The 18,063-nt window shown below is 42.5% G+C and overlaps 9 protein-coding genes across 9 annotated transcripts; 2 read left to right on the forward strand and 7 right to left on the reverse strand.

The window, feature by feature from the left end:
* Positions 1 to 3,474: 3,474 nt before the first annotated feature.
* On the reverse strand, positions 3,475 to 4,346 carry EAE97_000796 (uncharacterized protein). Its single transcript, XM_038871306.1, has 2 exons — positions 4,203 to 4,346; positions 3,475 to 4,092 (listed from the first exon to the last, which is right to left on the reverse strand). Exons 1-2 carry the CDS (start codon positions 4,233 to 4,235, stop codon positions 3,631 to 3,633), a joined length of 495 nt encoding a protein of 164 aa, XP_038737207.1. The 5' UTR covers positions 4,236 to 4,346; the 3' UTR covers positions 3,475 to 3,630.
* A 1,583-nt stretch (positions 4,347 to 5,929) lies between these two features.
* On the forward strand, positions 5,930 to 7,705 carry EAE97_000797 (uncharacterized protein; the record flags this gene model as incomplete). The annotated part of the gene is made up of 4 exons (XM_038871307.1): positions 5,930 to 7,034; positions 7,088 to 7,251; positions 7,318 to 7,482; positions 7,556 to 7,705. 4 exons carry the CDS (start codon positions 5,930 to 5,932, stop codon positions 7,703 to 7,705), a joined length of 1,584 nt encoding a protein of 527 aa, XP_038737208.1.
* A 434-nt stretch (positions 7,706 to 8,139) lies between these two features.
* Positions 8,140 to 9,729, forward strand: EAE97_000798 (uncharacterized protein; the record flags this gene model as incomplete). Its single annotated transcript, XM_038871308.1, has 1 exon — positions 8,140 to 9,729. One exon carries the CDS (start codon positions 8,140 to 8,142, stop codon positions 9,727 to 9,729), a length of 1,590 nt encoding a protein of 529 aa, XP_038737209.1.
* Positions 9,730 to 10,405: 676 nt separating this feature from the next.
* On the reverse strand, positions 10,406 to 10,984 carry EAE97_000799 (uncharacterized protein; the record flags this gene model as incomplete). Its single annotated transcript, XM_038871309.1, has 1 exon — positions 10,406 to 10,984. The coding sequence occupies one exon, from the start codon at positions 10,982 to 10,984 to the stop codon at positions 10,406 to 10,408; it is 579 nt and encodes a 192-aa protein (XP_038737210.1).
* Positions 10,985 to 11,305: 321 nt separating this feature from the next.
* On the reverse strand, positions 11,306 to 11,794 carry EAE97_000800 (uncharacterized protein; the record flags this gene model as incomplete). The annotated part of the gene is made up of 1 exon (XM_038871310.1): positions 11,306 to 11,794. One exon carries the CDS (start codon positions 11,792 to 11,794, stop codon positions 11,306 to 11,308), a length of 489 nt encoding a protein of 162 aa, XP_038737211.1.
* Positions 11,795 to 12,283: 489 nt separating this feature from the next.
* Positions 12,284 to 12,848, reverse strand: EAE97_000801 (uncharacterized protein; the record flags this gene model as incomplete). The annotated part of the gene is made up of 3 exons (XM_038871311.1): positions 12,284 to 12,401; positions 12,450 to 12,500; positions 12,553 to 12,848. 3 exons carry the CDS (start codon positions 12,846 to 12,848, stop codon positions 12,284 to 12,286), a joined length of 465 nt encoding a protein of 154 aa, XP_038737212.1.
* A 367-nt stretch (positions 12,849 to 13,215) lies between these two features.
* Positions 13,216 to 14,721, reverse strand: EAE97_000802 (uncharacterized protein; the record flags this gene model as incomplete). The annotated part of the gene is made up of 2 exons (XM_038871312.1): positions 13,216 to 13,554; positions 13,624 to 14,721. 2 exons carry the CDS (start codon positions 14,719 to 14,721, stop codon positions 13,216 to 13,218), a joined length of 1,437 nt encoding a protein of 478 aa, XP_038737213.1.
* Positions 14,722 to 15,461: 740 nt separating this feature from the next.
* On the reverse strand, positions 15,462 to 16,827 carry EAE97_000803 (uncharacterized protein; the record flags this gene model as incomplete). The annotated part of the gene is made up of 2 exons (XM_038871313.1): positions 15,462 to 16,263; positions 16,352 to 16,827. 2 exons carry the CDS (start codon positions 16,825 to 16,827, stop codon positions 15,462 to 15,464), a joined length of 1,278 nt encoding a protein of 425 aa, XP_038737214.1.
* Positions 16,828 to 17,199: 372 nt separating this feature from the next.
* EAE97_000804 (uncharacterized protein) lies at positions 17,200 to 17,688 on the reverse strand (the record flags this gene model as incomplete). Its single annotated transcript, XM_038871314.1, has 2 exons — positions 17,200 to 17,394; positions 17,632 to 17,688. 2 exons carry the CDS (start codon positions 17,686 to 17,688, stop codon positions 17,200 to 17,202), a joined length of 252 nt encoding a protein of 83 aa, XP_038737215.1.
* Positions 17,689 to 18,063: the final 375 nt, after the last annotated feature.

Raw genomic sequence — 18,063 nt, forward strand, 5'->3', positions numbered from 1 at the left:
CTATAATCCTTTTAGCAATTATTTGGAATTTTTAGTCCTAGACCTTCCACGAGGAAAGTGTGCCTCAATACCATCCAACTGATCAAGAATCCGTCAGAAGGAAAGAACTAATTGGAAAGATGATACACATATACTTCTAAGTCCAGATAATGCAAGAATGAACGCGGAGATAACGTGACATGAACAGTAAACAGCAGAGAAAGGAAGGAACGTCCTCATCATGGAAACTGGAACGCCGATTAGCCGAGCTAAGTGAAAGTCTACCACCCAGCAGGTAGGAAGTACCTTTACTGAATATATGGAACCATTGTTCGTGAACTGAGAGGGTTTCGTGTTACTTTATTTACAAATATCTGGGTAGGTTCCACCCAAGACAGTTCTGAAGCTTCGTAGAAATGAAATGCATTCCTAAATCAATACTTCGACCTCTAATATTTCGCTCCATGTAGCAGAATTTCTGCATTCTGAGTTAGGGCCCAAACGATTTCTTTCCTATAGAAACTTCATTGTAAATAAGCTACAGTCATACCATCGGTATCTATCTAGCTAGCCACGATGTGTTTCCTTCATTGGAGAGATAACAAATGCTCCATCTCTAGACATATTGTTGCGGAAAGAAGCGGGTTGAGCACAATGGAACTCATAAATTGCTTTTCCTTTTACTTCTTGAAATGAAATCTTTAGAACAAGTGAAACTAGACTCGGGGTATATGGAGGGCGATAGCTTCCTTCTGTTGAGGAAACAACTTAAACACATGGCTAGCACGAGGTGAGTCTATAATGTTCTCCTTGATATCTTTCTTTGGTATCAAAGACTCCAAGACACAAGTCAAAAAGAATCGGAGAGTCCGGCCTTTGGTTACGGAGGTATTGGGAGGAAGGGCTAGAATCCTTTTGATGTGAAAATTAGGTCGCATCTTCCCCGACCTAGTGTAAGGCTTTGACTTTGAGACACAAGGTGAGGTTAACTCTTCGGGTAATATGTAAAAGAACAAAGCCTTCATTGAGTGAGGTTTTCTGAAATGGAAATGTTGAGGTTATTCCTGAAGTTTCCGACATGGCAATCCCGCCGAACCAACTCATTCCATTACCTCACACGCCAGACATGATATTTCGTGCATATATATTACTTGAAGAAAAACTTCTAGACCCTTCCATCGATTGCTTCTAGAACATTCCTCTTCGATTCTTTGAATGGAGGCCCGAAATGAACAATATTAAGGAGACAATACTAAGGGGTTCGCTTAAATATTCTTTGGTTTTCATATCTCTTTGATACTTTTCGCGAGAAAATTTATGCTTGAACAGCTTCATGAATTTTTTCACGATCTTTAGGATATTGTATGTAATGCCTTAAGAAGTTTTTTGGCGGAGTGAAAAGGTTTAGAACGTCGCCTATAAGTTTTTGATTTCTACTTTGATGGATTTGAAAGGGAGAAATGACTTCCGGAGCTAAGATTGGTCAACTGATGCTCATTTCCTTGTTAATTTCTTGGGGGTGAAGAACAATGTTCAGATTTGAGGACAATATCAAGAGTGAGTAGCTTCAATTTGACGTACGATCTTCTTTCATTCTGTAGGAGGGCCTTTTTTTCACTTGGAATCGGATCCTCCGAATCTCCTTGTTGAACGAGTGATTTGAAACGAAACTGTAGATAACAATTTCCTTCGAAAAGTCTTCTAGAAGCCAGAATCGATGCCTGTTTCCTGTGCTGTTCTCTCTCCTTTACAGACTCCATTTTCATACTATCTTGATGGTCCAGCACTCAGTATTCTTTGTCTCTCCTTGAACAATTCCACAAATCATCCTCAAAAATTCCCTATAAATACCCCTCCTCCAACCCTCATTCCTAGACTTTTCTTCTTCACCAAATTACATTCACTTATATACAATCTTTTTACCAAAAACCAAAACCCACCCCAATAAATCAATCAAAATGCAAGGACCAGGACGCGGATGCACTCTCCAAAAAGCCGGACCCGGCCGTGGATGCAATGTTCAAAAGGGACCAGGACGTGGATGTAACGTCCAGAAGACCGCCGGACCAGGCCGTGGATGCAACATCCAACGTGGCCCAGGCCGTGGTTGCAACGTTCAGAAGGCATAAATCATCTCTTCTGAGATGATTTTGGAGGAGCGATAGAGCACACTAGATATACGACTTTCATTATCTTCCTTTCGAGACGGGAATCGCTAGATACGCTTGCGAATAACAAACACGTTTAACGACGACGAATCGGAAAGAAACAGATGAGAGATATTCGAGATAAACTTTACACATCTCTATCACTTTGCACCAATTTTCGCAATCTCCTCAATGCTGCGCACACGAACGTTCACTTAGATGGGTTTTCTAGAAAAATAGACACTTTATAAAATAGAAAAAGATTTTATCGGCACTATTGGACTTCCCATGGTCTTCAATACACACCACCACATTCGTTACGGTCATAACACATTTTGGCCCCAACTTTCACCCTTCGATTATCGGTATTTCATACCAATCCCCCTTTTTTTACACTTCAACATACATAATCGACAATCGACGATGTGATTGATCACTCATGTCGTTTTTTTCGCACACATTGCGGTTATAGGGGCGAGGATTCTTTTTCGAACAAGCTTGATGACTTCTTTCGTTTCGTAATGGAAGAGGGAATTTCGGGAAATTTTCTGCCGCTCGATATTCCTTGGTGGGACGTTGCTGTTCTTTTGGCATGGTGACGCGCCCTTTTATACTGGAGGGAATCAAACTCTTATTTTGCTTTCCCTATATTTTGACTTCTTCTTTGATGGTGAAATATGATGTGATATGATATGATCATGTGTGTTGTGTGAATATGAATTGAATCTTGATAAGGAGAGCTTCGTAGATGTATCGGCTAAATCAAGGAGGTATCACAATTATGACTTGGACTTGTAACGCCCAATGTTACTCCAACATTTCGGCTAACAACGGTTGTCACTATATTCCCCGACAGTTTATTCCTCTGAAATTTTGGAGTACTCGCGAAAATTTCAGGTGTTCGGGTTTTCTAAAACGTCTTCTGTGCAACCTTACTTGGTCGGGAGAAAGTTTCCTAGGTGTCAAAAATTCATGAAAAGAGCACATCATCAACGTTGTAAATAGCAGACAAGATAGCGCGTTCTATGTTTTGCTGTCTTGATGATATCCAGGACACTTCATATCTCAACTGGAAATACGTAGCAGTACAGCTAAGAATAATGGAATTGTTCAAGGAATGAATGCGGTACAAGATGGTCTAAAATTGGATATCAAGGGAACTCTCCCGAAAAATTTCTTGGTCGAGACTGATATGGCATCATATAATTTCAAGGTATGGATTGAAAAGCATTTTACGGGGATAGAACGTGAAAGATAAGTGAAATGAGAGACTCATATAATGCGTGGAAGTTACCTTTGGTGAATGCTCAGATCAAACCTGTGGTGTCAGGCTTGATAACTCAAAAAGCGACGTGTAAAACATTCATTGATTCATTAATTTCTTCATATTTTTCATAATTAATCGTAGAACCCAGGTGCCATATTGGCAGCCCCTTCAGCTTGTTATTTTTCCTTCAGAAAGCCTCCAGTTGAAATCCCTCCTCTCCTTCCAGTGCAAGCCAATTTAAAATCTGGAGAATGGCAACCACTTTCCTCTCAAAGTAATAACTGCCCAGTTGTTTCCCTGATCATCGGTCTCCTTCTCGACCTTGGTACTGAAAGAAATAGCACTCATAATTCCATCTCCAAACTTTTCGTTCATAACGGCCTTGTAAGCATATCCATAGTTTTGAACAATTTCATACAATCGATAGATGAGAGGTTCAACTGGTGGCATAGGACCAGCACGTCCACGGTCTGGGAAACCTCCGAGTTCGGCCTCGAGTTTTGATTGTGGTACGTCGAGGATTTGGGAAAGCTTCTCAATGTCGGCGGCAGAGGCTTGCGATTGGCCGTAGAAGAGTGCAGCAACAGCGACCTCGGAGCGGCCAAGTTGGTTGGCGATGGATTCGAAGGTTAAAGCTTTGGTGGCTTTGGCCTCAAAGAGGGTTTTGGAGGAGGTAGGAAGACGGTCGACAAGTGTGCTCTGCGTTGAATGTGTTAGTGGCGAAGAACTCTTGCCAACTCTCTTCATGTGGTGGGAGGGTGGTTGTTGGACTCAGAAGCGGGGTATTTTTGAGTGAAAGGTAAGCTTACATCGAGCGTTGCAATCTTGGTTTGATCAGCCATTTTGGTAGATTTTGGTAGATTTTGGTGAGGACTATATAAGATGTTGGTATTTGATTGAAATGATTGAGCAGAAAAACAACGTGAGATCAGAGTGATGTTTATATCTTAAGCTTCTTAGCTGTCCTAACTATGGTATTTGTCAATTGCGGGGGAGTCGATGAAGCTTGGCCTCGGATAAATTGTCATCACAATTCCGGGACAACTCCGAATCCCGCCCAGCACCAATAATCGGTCTTGAGATATCGGTAGTTCAGGTATTGGACAATTGAATAATGGGGGTTCATGAAGGATGAGGGCATCTTTGGGGTTAAGGTTCGTTGCACTCTAACATACATTACTGGGGATTCAGGCCTAAGATACAAAGAGAAGTTGACTGGTAACGCATGGCGCTGCAACCCTATGGAATGTTTGCTTTTGGGATTATCTTTTCATTGCATTTGAGAATCTGGAGTTTCAACATCTCTTCATTGTATGTTGACAGCTTGTCGTCCTTGGTCTTTGGCCATGATATCACCAACAAAGATCCCGAGATTGCTCCCGACCTATGTCTCGAGTGGAGAAGTGGAGATTTCCGTTTGTCATTCCATTGGAATGGAAACCAAGATCTTCATCTCAAAGTGTCTCTTTGTTTGCTGACGATGTGATCACCCATTTTATCATTTAATCAAACATGCTCCATAAAGTGCAATTGTCATGATTACAAGAGCAGATTGAAGATTACTACTACAACATGGTTGTGAGGTCGAAAGTTTGACTGAGAACAATTTTGCAACTGCAATTGACGAATGAAGCAAGATGTGCTCCATGTCAAGTGCAGAATATGCCAAGCGCAAACAAAAACAATAGCCACCTGTATGTGGCTTTACTGTCATTATCCGTTAGTAGCGGCCGTGAACATACCATATTTACAGGACGGAAGCGGCATTGTCAAACTCGTCGATAATCATGGACGAGACCATCGGCATCGGATTCCGTTTATGTTCTTCTGATAAGAGAGATTGTATTGGTTGTATACAGTGCGAAAAGTTCCCTCCATGAAGCAAAGAGTCCAGGATTAAACCATGGGTATCATTCATTGATTGTAACCTTCCTGTCTCCCATGGCGAACGTTGAGAGCCTCGAGAGAGCTTCTATAAGCTCACACCAATTAAATCATGCCTCATATCTATTGAGGTTCCATTGGGATAATGTTTGCCATATCACATGAAAAGCAAACCGATTTTTTCGATTAGCTGATGCCTTTCCAAGGGGGACTGTAACTCTGTTGCCATGCTACATGCATCATGCAAACACGCGTACTGAATCCTATTCCAACCATTTCGAATTAATCAATAATTTCAAGCAATTGAAATATAATAATCTGCATTATGTGCACAGGAATCCTTATTTGGCACACCAAAAGGTCTAGAAATAGCCAGGGAGACCCTTGATTTTTAAGATTGTGCGCTGTGCAAGATTTTCTTTTAAGACAAAAAGTCACACGCTTCTGTACACAGAGATGATTGTTTTCATGCCAGCTTCCATCTACCATCAACAAGTTCATTTTGCTTATACAAATTGACCTTTGTAAGCAAAGGCAATATAATTTTCAATTGATTTGGGACCCTCCTGACCTCTTCAATTTCAGTATCCTTACATCAACTTTCTCAGTTGGAAGATGGAAAATAACAAAGCGAAGAGAAAAACGACACAGGATGCCGAAAAATCCGAGATACGGATTGAAAGATGTACCGGGAAAGGGAAAAGGTCTTGTTGCAACCCAGGACATTCCTAAGGGTACTCGGATCATTGAAGAGAAGCCAATTATGACGAGGCCTAAACGAGCATCCCCAGGATTCTCTCTCCGAGGTCAATTCAATGCCCTCAATGATGAACAACGGCAAGCATTCCTATCTCTAGAAAATGTACACCCTTACAAGAATGCGGATGAGCAATACTTCGGTATCTTCAAGACGAATGGTCTTCCCATGGAAAGTGACGATGAGGGCGGTCTATTCATTGAAACTTGTCGGATCAACCACGCCTGTGACAACAACGCCTCTAGCAACTGGAACACGACTATCCAAAAGCACACTATCCACGCATTGAGAGACATCCACGAAGGCGAAGAGATCACAATAAGCTATCTTGGATCTCGCGCGTGGCCTCGCCAAATTCGACGACAAGTTCTCCAAGAGAAATTCAGATTTTTGTGCTCATGCAATCTTTGTGGTTTACTTGCCAGGGAATCCATGCAAATTGACAGAGAGTTGATGAATATCGCTCGGATCATGACTCTGATTCCAGGCACCTCTATTAGATATCCGTTGCAGGGCATCCGTTACATGGATCAAGCAGTTCAGCTACTCTCTGGCAAAGAAGTGGGTGTCAGCTTGTTGGGTGGTCTTTTTGCTGAAGCTTCTAAGATGAACGTAGGTCACGGTGACTTGGCAAGAGCTCGTACTTTGGCTGAGAAGGCAACACCTTACTTGATTATATCATATGGCAGTGACAGCGTGCAAGTGCTCGATAACCAGCATCGAGCCAACCAACCATCCATGAACATCTACTACGGCTTATCATCTATAGACTGGGCGACACCCGTCCATGATGTCCCGTCAAGTGTTGATTCAAATGGATTTGAAGACTGGCTTTGGAGAAGAGAGGGACTACAGAATTCACAAATTTATTTCGAAAGCCTAAACATTTTTTTAGTAACTCCATTTTCCCCTCATTCCTGGAACTTCCGCATAGAGACCAGACGAGCCCAGAGTTCTATGAAAATGCTGGAAAGTCCAATCAGCGACCGCGACGCCACTGGTGTTTCTTGGGCAAGATTCTGGAGTTTGACATATCAGATCTCGTAATTCTAGTCAAAGACCTTGATGACACACATGTCCAACTCTTACTCGAAACCAATGCACGAGGGATATTTCCTAAACTTCGAAAAGCGCACACGGTTGCAATTCTCTATGCGCAACGCGACGGCAAAATAACTGAACCTGATATCAGCCTTAAAAATATCGCATTACTTCAGGTATGGTACTCAAGGGATTTCCACTAGATACCCATATATTGGTCTATGTCTAACCATGTGATACAGATCTTCCCAACATCATTATCTCGCTTGATTGCATTAAGAGATCTGACTCACGAATTTTCCACGAAAAGAGAGACTGATAATGCCAGAACATGCCACGGATGTGGTAAGAAGTCATCTTCAATGGTTAAATGCAGCGGGTGTTCCTTTTTCTGTTATTGCAATGAGGTTAGTCTAACACAGTGGCTCCGCGATCATATATAATAGTGCGCATACTAATTATCATGTGCAACACGAATAGAAATGCCAGAAGAACGGCTGGTGCACTAAGGGCCACAAAAATGATTGCAAAATCCTCAAGAAGCCTGATTTGCGAGGGATGTTTTTAATTAAGTGGGAAGAGTTCAATGGCGCTGCTCAATTTCCTCTGTTGACTGTTGTGGGAAATTAAGCAGGAGATATCTATGGAACACTTGATACAGATGGAGGCTCATGAGCGAGTGAATAAGACCAGCCACTAAATTCTACTTTTTTCTCATGTTGAAATTTGAGGCACAAGTGATAGTGCTTCATTATATCCTCCATGCGTCACAAAGCTCCTTGGTTACATGCACGAAGGATCAAACCTTCTCCCTTGTTCGTTCTTTGATGTGATTTTGCAGTTTTACAAGTCACATGTACCATTAATTCACATCATCTAGAAGTCTCACATTCGCTCCGATCAAACGAATTCACTGCAAACAACTTCATTATGGTTGGTTATGTTGGTTCATCCTCCTACGGCTATTCTCATATTCACTTTCACAAAGTCTTCAAGCCAACCTGATTTTCAGATTAAGTGGTCAAACAGATCCGAAGGCGGACAATCCCAATAAGTGTATCGCGATGGCTAATCAAATGTATGCGAAGCGGCATGCGCCAGGGAAAGGTTTAGGTCTCATTGCGACCATAGATATTCCCAGGGGCACACGAATTATCTCTGAGTCTGCATTGATATTAGGACCTGAATTACTCGGAGATGATCTTCGACCTTGCATATCAAGACAATTGTCTGCTCTAACTAGTCAACAGCAACAGGATTGCTTTTCTTTCGGTTATATGCACCAGTGCACAAATGAATCCGAACGGCTATGTGCGATTTTCAACACAAACTGTCTGCCTTTGGAGGGAGCTTATATTTTAGAAACGGGCAATCCAGGGGCATCTCAAAACCGACACAGAAGAGGCGGGCTTTTTCCTAATGCATGTCGTATCAACCATGCCTGTGATCGAAACGCGGGAGTGCACTGGATTGAGAGTAGCCAACAAATCGCCGTCACAGCTCTGAAAAACATCTGCAAAGATGAGGAAATTACAATAAACTACCTGGGTCTCAATAAAATACGCAGAGCTCGGTGTGCGAGTCTCCAGAGAGATTTCGGGTTTAACTGTTCATGTGGTCTCTGCTCCTTGCCCGAAATGGAGAGCAAGAACATTGATAGACAACTGAGTGAAATACCCAAACTGTCGTCATTCATTTTTGGTCGTATTACAGCGAGCAGACGTGAAGGACCATTACGGGAACTTCATGAATTTGATCAACTAGTCCGTCTTTATAATGAGCAGGAAACCAGGATTGCGGACATGGGGCGAATCTATGTGGCTATCGCTGAGAGGGTTCTCAAGCAAAGCGACTTAGCCAGAGGAAAGATTTCCGCGGAGAGGGCAATATCTGACTTTAGAATGGTCTATGGCAGTGACTGTATGGAAATACAAAAATGGAGGTACCTAGTTGACAAACCTACTGAATACGAACTGTTTGGGCATTCAACGGCATGGAAAACAACAGTCGACGAAATACCCACCGATTTTTCTCCAGAGAAATTTGAAGCCTGGCTTTGGAGAAGAGAGCGAGTGTATTCTATGGAAGAGATAGTCGACTTTCGAAGCCGCGACGTTTTTCCACCAATCATTCACTTGCCCTTCTCAAACAATAGCGACTACTACGAGACTAACGAAGATTCTTGTTCCAGGGCACGAAATCATTGGTGTTTCTTTGGAGAGATTACTCACACAACCAAGTTTGGAAAATCATCCTTGGCAGTTAAAGACGTTGATGGCAAAGAGATCAAGCTTGCATTCGGAACCGAGGAGAGGGGAAGAGAATTACCACCAAATAGAGTTGTGAAAGGATGCACAGTTGCGATTATCAACGCAAAACCATACGAGTTTCCAATCGAGGATGAAAGATATGGTGGAAAGATTGGCATTATTCATGATGATGAACTTTGTTTGAGGGTAATGTGCTTAATATTTATATATCTCTGTAGCCCTTTTAGCTGTGCACCGCTAACTATCTGCAACAACGAATTAGATCTTCAGGCTTTCTTTGAAAGAGCTATTCGCGTTGAACGATCAGATTCAAGTGTTTTCCACAGAAACGAATGGTCTAAGAATGTGTCATGGATGTCAGAAGAGATCAGCCTCGCTGTTTAGGTGCCAGAAATGTTCAATGTTCTGGTATTGCAGTAGGGTAAGACTTGACCTAAATTTCCTTCTCCTTCTCTTTTCATTTTATATTGATAACTTCGATGCTAACCACATTTCTGTACCGAACAGGCTTGTCAAATAATTGGATGGAGTCAAAATGAACATCAAGATGTTTGTGCCATTCTCAGAAAAGAACCTGATTTGAAAAGAATGTTTCTTCTTGATTGGGATCAATATGATACTCACGTTCAGTTTCCTCTGCCAGCTTAGATAAGTATGTAGTTAATATGTATTGAGGAGAATTCAAAGCGTGATAGCATCACAAGGAATGAGGAAATAGCATCTATAAAGGTTTAACAAATTATTGCGACCAGGAAAGGTATTGTTGAACATTAAATTCTGGGCATAGCTTGGGCGAATATGCTTTTCTATTATTCTTTTCGGTTCCAACACAAGTTAATTATCCATCCTCATCCTGTACCCCCCATTACTAGCCAGTTTTTGAATCTTTGCTGTGCTTTTTCTTCCCTCATTACGCAATCTTCTAAGCCAATTCAGATCCAACTAAACCTTCACGAGGTTCAAATATCCACTTCATCAAGCTTTCACCAGATCCAAAAGCCCCAATATCCATCACACTGTTCCTCCACTCAGTACTCCAGTTACCACTATCCCGCCATGCTTAACCCCTACCAATAATTCCAGGACGATCCCACTTCATCGTACCGACCGAACTAACAGGAGAAACAGGGCGAGTACTAAATTCATCTTCATTTTGTTTTGGCCTCGGCGGCGATACAGCGCTCAGACCCGGATTACTGATTGATTGGCCGATTTGACGTCTCCCTGTATGTGCTTCGGCTTTGCCAGCTACAAGTGTGTCGGCTCCAAGCTTGCCGGCGTCGATTGCATTGCCTCCATTGGCGTGTTCTCTAACCCTAATAACCCCAAGCGAAGATCTTCTTTCCGGAATCGTCCAGCTCAATCTCGATTCCTTCACTCTATCTTGTTCTTCTTGAGGGTGCCGTTCAGTTGACACTTCGTCGAGTGTGTTGTGAGTCTTTCTTTGTGCTTGGAGGTAGCTCGCATATCCATTCATAACGCGGGTTGATACAGCGCGGTGAGATGATGAGATGTCAACGGGTCGTGATGCGTGGAGACTGCTTTCATCGCTCGTGCGAGGCGCGTATGCACCTCTGGTGGATCGGCGTTGATGTTTTTCGTTTGGAGGGAGGGATGGTTTGGATGGTACACAGCCCATTTTGGAAGATATGTAAGAGGTCTTGGAAGATTTTGTTGGAAAGAGTCTGGGGAGTCAAACTCGTCGAATTTTTATGATGGCATTCTCGAAGAGATACGGGTGAGTGAATTTTGAAGCTAATAATATTGAGGTTTTAAGTGTGACACTTCATATTCACTTGTGGTTGAATGGCGGATTATAAAATTGGCAAAATAACCAATAAACTTCATCTATTAGCAACTTTTCTTGAAGTATCATGAATAGGTCATTAAAATTCTGGATCGCATAATTATTCCTACGTCAAATAATCGAGATTAAATCTTAACTCATATAATCCACTGCTCAGTTCCTTTGTGCAAAGCACCAATTCCACAACCTCGACCAACAATCCATACCAGCAAATGACACATTGCACTTCCCTAATCCTTTCTCTGTTTTATGTCTCTTTGTACAATCATCCTGCTTGAGATTCCTATCCATCTCACACATCTCATCCATCACAGCCATAGCATCGACTACCAACCAGCCTTCCCCTTCCGCATCCCCATCACCCTTCGAACGCGATTCCTCTTCTTGCTCTATTTTTCTGATCATCTGCGTATTCTCAAGACGCTTGATAACCTCTCGTGCTTCTTCAATCCTCCCTTCTTCTTTAAATTTGCGAGCTTCGAGAAGCAGGGGAATTAAACTATTTGTAGGCCATGCGAGATGAGACATTTCTTCCCAAATCTTAGGGCCACTAGTGATTTGTATCTTTTCCATGTCATCATTCCACTCGGCCGTGGCTATAGGGAGAGATGTAGATGCATTGTTGGGTATTTCTGTGCCCATTGTATTTTAAATCTGTCTTTGTTGAGATGTGTAAACCTAACTTAAAGTGTCGAAAAGTTTGTAAGGGAGAACTGGGAGTTTGCATAGACACTAATGCGGTTTATATATGAAAGTTGAGAGATAACAACCATGAGGTTTTTCTCGGGAAGTTCATCATAGACCGTGAAACACGTTATCTGCAGTGTTATTCACCAACTCAGCAGTAGTGCTATGGAATTCTGATCCAAATTTCAACACGCCGACCATCGATGACTCAACCACATCACGTTATTCAATCATAACCGTATGAATTTGAATATTCATAGAGATCATCGTGGAGCCTAGAATCTGAACCCATCAGATTGACTTTGTTTTGTGTGAACTTCAACGCATTGCGTATTACATTTTCAGCCCGTCTAGATGTACAGAGTGGGTAACTAGGTTTTCTTACTACCATCCATCGTCCCGCTGCTCCTTCCACTACTTCAATTTCCTCCTACTATCCCTTCATCAAATAACCCACAAATTTATCTCACAATCAAACATATTCTCCTCTCCATTCCTAGAGCCATCGAAAGGAAGATTATCTGCGAAACGAACCTTTCTCTTTGTGATTCTATTTGTTGCCCTGGAATGGTTAGCAGAGGCTTCATTATTGTGTCAACACATAACTTACTTCCTAAGATCATCAAACGATTCCTGCGAGCCAAAGTCCCTGACAATTATCCTAAAAACAATTAGCATGCGCTTCATTTTGCATTTGAACAAGTGATATTTACGATCCAGGCCTGTTCAGCGATTCTTGAGAGTCTATGCGTCTGACGTTATCTCCATGTTTGTTCTTCAACTGTATAACGACAAGTGAGCGAGGATTAGTTGTGTTATTTTCTGCTGTGGTTTCTTGTTGTGGAGTTGAAAGAACGAGCATCGATTTGGATCTTAGAGGCGATGAGACTTGCAAGGTGTTTTTTCCAGTTTCACTTAGATGAGGTGTAGCAGTTTGAGGCTGGTCAAGTGTGATGGATTTGCTGCGGGTTCTAATAAGTTGGTCTTCGGGAGGTGTCAAAGTCGACATTTTAGTGATTTTATTCTCAATCTCAGTGATTTATTTATGTCTTTGAGCTAGTTTGTATATTGCAAGAGAAGATTATTTCATTGCGATGAGAAGGCAGCTCTTAAATGGTCTTTCTAAAGTTGAGAGAGATTATTCATAAGTTAAAATGTTGGTCATTTGCATCACACCACTCACTCATATTCTCCAAAGAGATTCAGTCATAAATCATGAAGAAACAATCGTGATTAATAAATATCTAGAAGGAATCCTAATGACCAGTCCTAGTCCTGGTAGATAATGACCTCAGATATAGGGATAACACTTGTGCAGCTACTCAAGCATATGCTGTATCAATATCTGACGAGGTCCCCATACATCGCCGACACAACTAATCATAACGAGAGCCGGTCTTCAATTTCTCACCTTGGTTTGGAAATCCTTTCGGTACAACTCGCAACGAAGTAATTACTTCTCCCTTTCCCTCACTAATCAACTGATCAGTAGCCCAATGAAATCCCTGACCGCATCGATATCCACCCGTGATCCTAGACCATCGACATCCTCTAGGACATGTATTACCGATTTTTCGAAGTTGTGATTTTGCCCATGCATCTTGAACGAAAAATTCTTGGGATGCAATATTCATATTCTCAATTCCTAATTGAGAAACAGCCATTTCTTGATCTTGTTGGCTTTCTAATCCTGGAAATTGAGCGACAGAAGCTTGCTGCAATCGAAGTCTATCAGTTAGTGATCGTGATGAATTTCCTGATTGATTATATGGGAATTAGCATACCTGTTGTGGTGGTGGTATAGGAGGTGCTACACCATACCCATTCTGTCCACCTGTCGATTGAAGCTCCCTGAGACTAGGCATAGGATTTCCGGATTGTACAAGCGAACGGAAACCCCTGCCTCGAGCAATTCTTCTACGAGCTTTTTGCATTGCTTTATCCTGCTGTGCCTTGCGCCACTCTGGATCTTGGCGTGGATCAACATACTGGGCTGCCTGACCACGAGGGTTTTGAAGTTGAGCTCTGGCTTCAGCTTGGTGGGCATATATTTTAGGTGGACCTTGTCTGTTTAGAGGCATACCGCTAGATGGTAAGTTGCTTCCGAATGCTGGATTGGTTCCGAAAGATTGTCTATGTGGCACTCGGAGTCGAGGTCGTTGGCCTGGATAAACGCGTGAAGAATCTTGAACTTCTCGTTGCAAATACACTGGTGTTGTTAGAGTTGGCTGAAATTGAAAAGGGTTTTGTGGTCCAGGACGATGCAGTGGTTGAACGTGTGATTGATTTCGGTTAATGAGCTCAGTGGGTCTTCTCGTTTGAGTTTGTGATTGTGTTCGTTCAAGAAATCCGGCTGCTCTCTGTGATTCAGATACAGATTGAATTGATTGCGCAGATCTGAGGGATGGATCAGGCTGTGATTGCAATTGTGGAAAATTCGGAGCTGCTTGGCCTTGACCCATTGGTACCGCAGTAACTCGTGATTGGGAGCTTCTAGTTTCAGTGATACGGGATAGTGTTTGACCTGTTTCGCTTCCTACATCAAATTGTAGTCGGCTAGGATTCGAAGAATGAGCGGAACTCGGACGACTAGATTCTGTCATACTTTGGTTGGTAAAATGTTGATTTTCAGGAAGAAGATTATTAGGAGCTTGACTGATACCACGACTTGCGGAAAATTGTCGTTTATCTGCAGTGAGTTGAACGTCCATTTCACCAAGACTAGCAGGAGCTTGACTTAAACTAGAACGGATAGAAGCTTGATCTGCAGTAAGTGGCATATCCATCCTATTGGGTCCTGTAGGGGCTAGACTTCCTTGTGGAAATCTACTTACACCACCGTCATCATGACCTCCCCTTGCATTCTTCTTCTTAGCTCCCATATTGATGTCCGAACTTACTGAAGATAGAAGAAAGGTGATGGTGGCTCGAGGAATCCTTGTAGGTAGCTTTAGATGAATATAAATTGTAATAATAAAGTGAAGAGTTTTATAATGAATTAAAGTAGATATTTAACGGGAGTGAGTGCATTTACTAGATGTCGAATCTAAGAAGTTACATATAAATAGACAAGTTGCTACGACAACTTTTAAATTACTATTGAGCTACTACTTCATTGGCAATTTTTGCAATTTGAGTTAACAGTAACCAGATTGACGTAGCTGTACGAATGATTGTGCACTAAGATACCACACCTATGCTCAGCCAAGAGGTGCTGCAATAAAGATAAAAACAACTACGGCATCCCAAAAATACATCCATTGTTTGACCTCGCTGCGATCATCGTAGTTCCACTTAGAAATAGTGACTTTTATGAAATATATCATAAAGATTTTCGGGGGTGTACCCCGCTTCCATACATATTGTAGTAATTGGAATGACATTAGAAATAGCTCAAATAATTATGTAACTAGGACTACAGCCCGAAACGATTAATCGACTAATTATTATCCTAATCAACGTTCGCGATCCACCTCGTCGGTTCACTTCGACGTACAAGATGATGGTATAAATAAGATGCATGAGAATCTCTGAGGTACTGGCCATGGAGCACCTGTTCTCTGGGTATTATGTGTGAAAAACTTTTGGGTGTATCCCTTCATGATCATAAATCCTTTCATCATCATCTACCCCTATTGCTCCTCAATCTATACCACCTAACAAGCCATACAATCAACGCCAGCGTTGACACTAATCTTATGCCAGCACCGATCCAAACGCCTTTCTTCATTGCATCATAATATCCTTCTAACATAATGCCTACTGCATGTTCCTTCGTCTTGTTCTTTCCTATTAATGGCCCTCCACTTTCAAGCATCGCAACAGCAGTTGTTTCTCCATCCATTGCTGTCTGATTACCAGTCCCATCGTGCGCACTCCCTCGTAATCGTTCCGTGTTTCGTTTCTTGATATTTCGTGTGAGCAAATTGATAATTATTCGTATATCTGGTGAAGTAAAAGTGGGATATTCCCATAACTCAACCGAATCGTGAGGCGGTAATTGATCGATAAAATCAGCCACCATACCCAAGGTTAACCCCCAAAGTAAGAGTGGTCTGTCGCTCTGTGCTTTCTCCCCCCCTTTGAACCAAGTATAAGCTCTTTCAAAGATGCTTTTCTTAGGTTGCGATTCTTCCGAGAAATACTCCTTTGTTGAACTGCAATACAATGATTCACTGGGTCGTAATCGAATGGCCGAGAACCTCATTTTGCCAATGATCGGCTTCAATATGGTTTTCACTACTATGCCCCCTTGCTTGGCAAATCGATCGGATACATTGACATATTCGTATGTGCGGACTGAGGGCGAAAGAAGGACTCGGAGGGGAACCCAATGTGTTGATGCTATTTCAGCGGGCTGTAGTTGGAGTGGTGGGAATGCTGGGCAGATCCAGATGAAGAGGAACGGACAAAGTACCATTATTCTGTTTCGGAGACAGTATCAGCAATTTTCCTTCAATATTTCCTGCCTTACTGTAGTGAATCAAAATTCATCCGCCAAAGGTAACTCACGGCACTGATCCCCAGCTTGTAGAAACCACCCTCTCAGGCAGGTTCCCAACATATACACATCTCTCCCCCCTTAAATCCAACCCAATTTCCTCACTCGTTTCCCTCACTGCAACGTCTTTATCACTTGCATCACCAGGATCCCTCTTTCCTCCCGGTAGCGCGACATGACTCGTCCATCGATCTCCTTCTCTTGCTGCGCGTTTGATAAATAACAATTCAGGATCACCGTTCTTCACCCATGATTGTTCAAAGAAATTTGCCAGTCGCTGGTCCGTTGGTGGTTCTGGATATGGAAAGATTTGAGGAGCCGTAGGAGGAAGGTCATTGCGAGAAGGACGAATACGTAATACTAGAGCTACTGATGCGCGCCTGGGACAATTTGGTGGATTAGGTATGTATGGATATGGGTTTTGTGAGATGTGGAGGAGAGTGTTGTGGAGAGAAGTGGTAAGGGAGGGAGGGGATTCGAAGGACATTTCCCTTTTCCCCGTGTCTCAGGGACAAACAACCGCAGAGCAGGAATTAAAGGGATGATGTTGTGATTTGTTGTACGAATATTAATTGACACAGCACAGAACAATTAAAAAATACCGGTGAAGCTGTTCGAAGCCGCGGTTTCGCTTATCTTATCTGGATTATAGGCTGTTCAGGCTGTGACGTGGTGATTAAAGGCGCCCGAGTGGATCACGATAGGCTAGGGATAGGGGAACAGGTGCTAAAAAGCTCGTGGCAGAAAACGGCAGGTAGGTACCAGATAATGGAAGATCGTACAAGTGGACGAGAAAGAAGCAAATTTTGATTTAAATCCAATTCGGTTGTTTATATAATATCATTTCCAAGATAGATAATCACACCTTTCCCTTCGATTCGAACTCATCTCTTTCAAATTTCTTCCTTCCGAGGTTATATGCACCATAGTCGTGGGCATGAACGTACGGCGAACAGCTATCCACTCGCCCCACACAAGTACATGTATCCCAACCAGCCCCCTTAGATTCGAAAATAAGACGGGTCTGCGTTGGTTCAGCAGGCGGTGTCGGGTCCTACACATGCATTATTTTGAACAAGAACTATTCTGTGGTTTGAATGTCCAGTTTAGTGGAGAGCGAACGCCTATCTCCAGCGAGAAAGTTAAAATTCAAGTTGACCAAATTTGTAAAGATTTTCGGGGGCTCTGGGTAGTGCGATATGCCCTGACTGCATCTGCTGCGAACTGGCTCAGAGACGGAGGACGTCATAAGCCTTCTGGGTATATAGTGGGCATCATCCCAACTTCATACCCAAGGTTGCGGATCTGATCGTACGAAAGTGTCTTCGTATTGACCCGTTGGGAACATATTGCTTTTGGCGATCGTTTGTTCTTTGATTTGGGGAACCCAGATGCAAAGATGCATTTGCAGAACATCATGCATGCATGAACTACCGGTGGGAGCGATGTGTTCGTTGCCATTTTAGAACAATATCCATCGTGTCGATAGTGGAGCCAGAAGAGATGGATCAGGTTCTAGAAACCTAGCATTTGGGTGGCAAATAGTGTACCTGTCGATCGATAGTGTACGAATAGCTGGAAGGTAACTTTGAGACAAATCTTAGTCTGCGTTCTCTGCCGGCAGCTAAACGGACCACCTCTTCAACTTTCTGCGGAGATCAATTCCAACTACCATTATTATATAGAACATTGTACCGGATATCCTCCGAAGGTGAGCGAGTCT

The sequence above is a fragment of the Botrytis byssoidea genome (genome assembly GCF_014898295.1).
Source record: "Botrytis byssoidea strain MUCL 94 chromosome Unknown BBYS_002, whole genome shotgun sequence".
Classification (NCBI taxonomy): Eukaryota; Fungi; Ascomycota; class Leotiomycetes; order Helotiales; family Sclerotiniaceae; genus Botrytis; species Botrytis byssoidea.

Bases quoted from the DNA above. Each gene is read 5' to 3' on its own strand.
- EAE97_000796 (XM_038871306.1), bottom strand. From the start codon at position 4,235: ATGGCTGATCAAACCAAGATTGCAACGCTCGAT. The intron at 4,093-4,202 runs GTAAGCTTACCT...CATTCAACGCAG, and splicing joins CCAAGATTGCAACGCTCGAT to AGCACACTTGTCGACCGTCT.